General features: G+C 38.2%; 1 protein-coding gene across 4 annotated transcripts in view; it reads right to left on the bottom strand.

Annotated features, from left to right (window-relative positions):
* CLUL1 (clusterin like 1) overlaps positions 1–4643 on the bottom strand; it is a 33364-nt gene extending 28721 nt beyond the window's left edge. For 2 of the 4 annotated variants that reach the window (XM_032293250.1, XM_032293251.1), the window contains exons 1-3: positions 4541–4643; positions 3482–3600; positions 2178–2326 (exon numbers count right to left, since the gene is read on the bottom strand). In XM_032293250.1, the coding sequence (XP_032149141.1) occupies positions 2178–2326; positions 3482–3600; positions 4541–4614 (342 nt within the window). In that variant the 5' untranslated portion in view covers positions 4615–4643. Of the gene's footprint in view, positions 1–2177; positions 2327–3481; positions 3601–4533 lie in introns of all 4 variants that reach the window. The other 2 variants (XM_032293253.1, XM_032293252.1) reach the window with 2 other exon arrangements.
* Positions 4644–6362: the final 1719 nt, after the last annotated feature.

Below are 6362 nucleotides of genomic sequence, written 5' to 3'. Positions count from 1 at the left end.
CCTGGGTAATAAGAGTGAAACTCCGTCTCAAAAAAAAAAAAAAAAATCATTGTTTTTGAGTGTGATGTTAATTATTAATGTCATTAAACTGCAAGCTATTCAATGTCTATAGTTTAGAAATGTACTGAACTTTATACTGTAGCATATGAACAATTTTTTACATCTTCCAAGGACATTTGAATATAATATGTATTCTTGATTGATAAAATACATAGTTAGAGCTATAGCTATTAAGTAAAGCTACTTGAATTTTTCTTTTTCTTTCTTTCTTTTTTTTTTTTTTTTTGAGACAAAGTCTCACTCTGTCGCCTAAGGCTGCAGTGCAGTGGCCCGATCTTGTGCAACCTCTGTCCTCCTCCCAGTGTTCAAGTGATTCTCCTGCCTTAGCCTTCCAGGTAGCTGGGATTACAGGCAACTGCCATCCCCTTCCCTCCCTCCAGCTAATTTTTTATATTTTTAGTAAAGTTGGAGTTTCACCACCTTGGCCAAACTGGTCTTGAACTCCTGACCTCATGATCCACCTGCCTCAGTCTCCCAAAGTGCTGGGATTACAGGCGTGAGCCACTGTGCCCAGCAGCTATTTGAATTTTTAAAAGTGAATTAGGTTAATGCATTATCGGATATACATGGTACTCTCTTTTTTTCTTTTTGAGATGGAGTTCCGATCTTATTGCCCTGGCTGGAGTGCAACGGTGTGATCTGGGCTCACTGAAACCTCCGCCTCCTAGATTCAAGCGATTTGCGTGCCTCAGCCTCCTGAGTAGCTGGAGGCAGGTGCTACCACACCTGGCTAGTTTTTTGTATTTTTAGTAGAGATGGGGTTTCTCCATGTTGGTCAAGCTGGTCTAGCACTCGAGACCTCAGATGATCCACCCGCCTTGGCCTCCCAAAATGCTGGGATTACAGGTGTGAGCCACCACGCCTGGCTACATGGTGCTCTCTTGAAATGCATATGTCAGACATCATATGTGCCCAACTGTGTTAGAACCTTGGGAAAGAAGGGATTGATCCTCTACATTCCAGAAGCATCGACCGTAGCACCCTTGCTCTGTTCACATGAAGCCAATTGTAATGAATTGCCATGTACAAGAACTCAGGTAGACTAATGGATTTTATTATCTAGTTTTAACTAAACTAACCTTCACTAAACGGACAGGAGGCTTAATAAGATTCTTGGAAAAAAAACTTGGCAGATTAAAAACAAATGAATAATTTAAGCTCAGTGGACAAAAAGCAAATGGCAGAGCTGACAGTTCATCGTCGTGAGCTCTTTATTGGCCATGTGACAAAGGAAAACTATGGTGATCTAATCAGATCTGGCAAGTTGGCTAAAAGTTTCAAAGTATCTAGAAGATTATTTGAAATGTGGACTTACATCCACACTCGCTAATGATGAATCTCACCTTAAATACATATTGTGCCTTGAGATATTAATGGTAGCAATTCATGTATCTAACTTATATGTAAATTAATATGCATATATTTAGGAGTGAGTGCTAACAAACTTTTTAGTCGTAGAAATGAGAGACCAAAAAACTTTGGGTCAGGCATGGTGGCTCATGCTTGTAACTCCAGCACTTTGGGAGGCTGAGGTGGGAGGATCACTTGAGCCCAGGAGTTCAGGACCAGCCTGGCCAGCATGGTGAAACCCCTACTAAAAAATAAAATAAGATAAAATAAATTAGCCAGGCGTGGTGGTGGGCACCTGTAATTTCAGCTACTGGGGAGGCTGAGAAAGGAGAATTGCCTGAACCGAGGAGGCGGAGGTTGCAGTGAGCTGGGATCAACTCCAGCCTGGGTGACAGAGGGAGACTCTCTCAAAAAAGAAAAAACAACAACTCTGGAGACCACTGATCTAGTTAAAAAACTCTCCAAATAATTTTGACTCAACATATTAACTCAGAAGAGACCAAAAATTATTGATTTTTGAGAAAACAGCACTTACACAGCGATGAATCCCCCAGATTCTGAGGTTTGGAGTCCTGCAGAAGCCTATCCTACAGGAAATATGCTCTTCAAGGAAATCTGAATTTTCCTTCAAACTTTTCCTCTAATTAAAGCAACTATCCATAAAATTTGTTATTAGGGAAAATAAGTAATTCATCAATGGCATTAACAAGTGCAATATTTCTGGTGCAGATTTGTGTAAGAACAGACATTATTTTCAATGACTGTACCTGCTTTTCTTCTCTGCACTTCTTCAGGGTGCTCATTAGATTGGTGTGTTCCTTCTCTTTCCTTTCCATCATGATTTTCATCTGCTTAATACCAATCAAAGCCTTCTTCACTTCTTCATCTGCCTCTATCTCCCCCACTTCAGAAAAACCTAAAAGACACATGGCAATTTTTTCTTTGAGATCTGATCAGGTTACAGAACACCAAGTGCACCAATCTTTCATGTCTCCTAAAAAGAGGTTCAATTGTTCTTTTATAGGCTCATACTCTGAAAGCAGATGATAATGAATTAGCTGTCAGTTGCCACATGGACCCAGCTGCCACACGGACCGTACTTTCTGTTCCTCACTTGTGAGCCCCTAAACAAATCAGAGGTCACCGAACCTCCTTCTTGTCATTTTGCTCAGGACCTGTTTTCATTTATCCATTTTTTTTCATTTAAGGCTCAAGTGTGTTTATATTAGAGAAAATTTTGCATTTTCTTCACAAACAATTTATATTAAGTGCCCAGCTGGGGACCTCAGACACAATCAACAATTTCTCTTTCTTTCAGCTTCAATTACATTCCAAAGAGGCGTGAAACCTAGAATATATCCCATGTAATACAAGCTTCCTTTATAACCTAATGGACATGTCTTATACCTTTAATAAGCCCTTAGTAGTTTTAAAATCAACTGTCACTACCTGTTCAAAATAACTGATGGGGCTTCCTAAGGAGCTTATTCTTGACTCTGAATTTAATTACAGACCCCAAATCAGCTTCATTTTACCTAATTGATATTAACTACCCAAAGCATTTATCACCAAGCAAAGGTTGCAAGTTAATGGCCATAGAACAACCAGATTCAATGTAATTATAACCCATTCTTTCACTAGTTTAACAATAATTGCACAGATTACTCTAATGGCTTAAATTTTTCAAATGCTAGAAAAGTATTTTACTGTTCGTTAGAGCTGTGCTGAGATGACACCAGCCATCTGGATGATCCAAAAAAATGCAGTGAAAAAATTGGCAAGTTTTATCTACATGATACAAACATCTGGAAATGTGAACGTTTGCAGAGACGTGATTGGAATTTTCTATTTTTATCCAGATGTGGAAATGTGAACGTTTGCAGAGACATGATTGGAATTTTCTATTTTTATCCAGATGTTTGGAGTCATGATGACTTGGTTTAAGTGCCTGGAGGACGTTTCACCGTGCAGACAGTGAATAGGGTTATCTCTCAACTGCGACTCACTATAAATGCCAGCAGGACAGCCCACATGCAAACAGGACACAGCACGGATAAGAAACCAAACATACTCTTCAGGTTTTCACTGATCACAGCTTTGTCCTTCCAAGTAGGTGCACAGTGACAACCTTTTAACCATAGCAGATACACAGTAAACACCAAGAGTGGCGGCTTCATGATCCCGCTGTTACTGCAAAGGAAAAATAAACCCACATCAAATGCCTTCCATTAGGTTAGTTTCTGTTGGCATCAATTGAAAACACATGGGGTTCCAAAGCATTTTTGCTTCAATTTTTCTTCATAACTTTAGACAACTTATGCTAATGTGCCTGAGACATAAGGAAGCTTGAAATGTAAGTTAAAAACAACAACAACAACAAAAAAATCAAGTCCCTATCTGGTTTAAATTCTTCCTAACAGTTAAATAAGCTCGCCATCTGAAGTACTTGAAACTCAACGCAATGGGCAGGATAGATCACGTCCTCTCAGAGCCCAAGCTTCATTTTATTTCCTTGTCAACAGCAAACATCTCTAAATATAGAATTGATTAGAATCTGTTAGAGGGATTTTTTTTCCCTCCAAAATTCTATGTTCTCAAGTGAGTTTTTACCTAGGTGGTTTGCCATTTTTTTTTTAAGAAAGCAAAACCAACCACACATATTTTTCTCATACTCCTTGTAAAACCCATTATGCTATATGAATAGTGCACAGTTAAAATTTTTTCTTCTCATTTAAGGAATTTCCCTTTGAGTTTAATTTGATATACATTAGTAATAAATATTCCAAATACAAAGGTTAAAACCTTACTAAGAAAAGTTAAATAAATTAGAATAGCCATATGCTTTAATAAAGTTAAAACTATAAAATAATCTTGACTATTTTAATTCCCACAAAGGGGATAGTTAACTGCTTTACGTATATCTACTATTTAAAAAGAAAACAACCACAGAAAACTCCATTATTTGATCAACAATTTGGAATGCCTTTTTAATAAAATCATAAACTAGCAACTGTGCTAGTAATTATATAGTTATCACATTTTACATACATCATTTCAACTAACTCTTCTCCTTCTACCAATATCCGGTTCACAAAACAAAACTTTTAAATACAGTCTAGTTACCACTAACTTTGCAATATCTCCCCAGTGAAGTTGCCGCCAGTTCCTGGAAGGATCTTTGTTTTTCTCTGCTTTAATTTTCATCCGTGTCAGGGATTTAGCTTTGTCCTGTCAATTTGATGACTCAGTGTTTAATCCTATTAACCCAACATTTCGAGATTATGACTATGATTTAAAATTTGGTATAGTTTGGAAGAAAACACTAGAGGGCAGGCTGTGTACACAACTGGGAACAGTGACCTTGGGCTACCTTCCTTTGTACAAATATGTTTTGATAGGACTCATTAAAACCTTAAAAATATTTAAAAATTGTTCAATTTAAAATACGTAGATTCCTATGCAGGCAAAATAAATCTCTTAGATTGGAAATACTATAAGCCGCAATGTGAAAGTGAGTAAACTCTTAGATAAAACAGTTTGAAAAGTGTATTTACAGTCATTTGGCATTTTTGTTTTGTTTGTTTGGCATTTTTTGACTATTAATATATGAAGTGATATAACCAGATAAAGAGAGAAAACCTAGCATATACATAATGCAATACTGTAGATGAGTATTTGAGGCCAACTGCAATTTGCTACTTGATTAGCTAAACTGAAAAATGTAGCACTTAAGGATTCATTTAAAAACAACTTAGACAGCTGTTAGTCACAACAGCCAGCTCTAGAATCTACATGATGGGTCTCTCTGGCTACTGAAATCTTAAGATCACCCTGGGCCCTGTTTGCAAGTTTTGAGATACTAGCCAGTCAATCCTTATTATGCGCTCAGTACTTGTCTAAGCAGGTCAGACCTTGATAATTCTGAACTGGTCTACCTGCCTTTTAGGGGCCCTTCGAAGTTGTTCCTGGTCTCTGAGGAACATGCAGTCTGGAGTTTATCTTTGCTCTGCTTGGGCACAGAGAGTGACACACATTGAAGGCGCAGCCACACCCCATGTCAGCTGCCTTGATTACCCACTAATTCTGTTTTAGTTGGAAACCTCTTAGCTCTGTTGGAAAACAGATCAGCTCATAGCAAAACTCGATTATTTTAAACAGCCTAATGTCGCTTATGAGTAACTACAATCCACACTTATAAACAGATGTGTTGCTGGGCGCAGTGACTGACGCTTGTAAATCTAGCACTTTGGGAGGCCAGGTGGGTGGATCATGAGGTCAGGAGTTCGAGACCAGCCTGACCAACATGATGAAACCCTGTCTCTACTAAAAATACAAAAAATTAGCTGGGCATTGTGGTTTGTGCCTGTAATCTCAGCTACTTGGGAGGCTGAGGCAGGAGAATTGCTTGAACCTGGGAGGCAGAGGTTGCGGTGAGCCGAGATTGCAGCATTGCACTCCAGCCTGGACAACAAGAGTGAAATTCTATCTCAAAAACAAAACAAAACAAAACAAAATGAAAAACCAGAAGTGTCCTATCGTTCTGGAAAAGTTGGTCATAGGAAATTGTTCAGCTGTACCCTGACTCTGTGCACCCTTGCTCATTAGTTTACTACTGTCCAAGTTTGGGCCCCTTTGAAGTCATGGATGGCATCTGCGTGTTCTTTTTCAAGAGACCCAAATTTTGTTGAGAATAGAACCAGTTTTTTAAAGTCTAGTGGCTTACTTCCTAGTGGTCGACTTTTTTCTTTAATCCATGTTCCTTCTTTAAGTGTAATTTATGAGAAGAGAACTTTATTGCTAACTAGTACTAATTACTTTGAAAATATCTTGAAGCTTCCAAAAAGGCTCTTCCTCTAATTACTTCATCTGTTTTCACAGCTGCCATTTTGTTCTTAAGATTAAGCAATACTTCATGTGAATCCGGTCACTTTCATAATTATGACATCATTATG

The sequence above is a fragment of the Sapajus apella genome, unplaced genomic scaffold (assembly GCF_009761245.1).
Source record: "Sapajus apella isolate SASKATOON/1434 unplaced genomic scaffold, GSC_monkey_1.0 scaffold29, whole genome shotgun sequence".
Taxonomy (NCBI): Eukaryota; Metazoa; Chordata; class Mammalia; order Primates; family Cebidae; genus Sapajus; species Sapajus apella.
The sequence above is the reverse complement of the archived record's forward strand: the minus strand, read 5'-3'. Positions and strand labels throughout refer to the sequence as shown.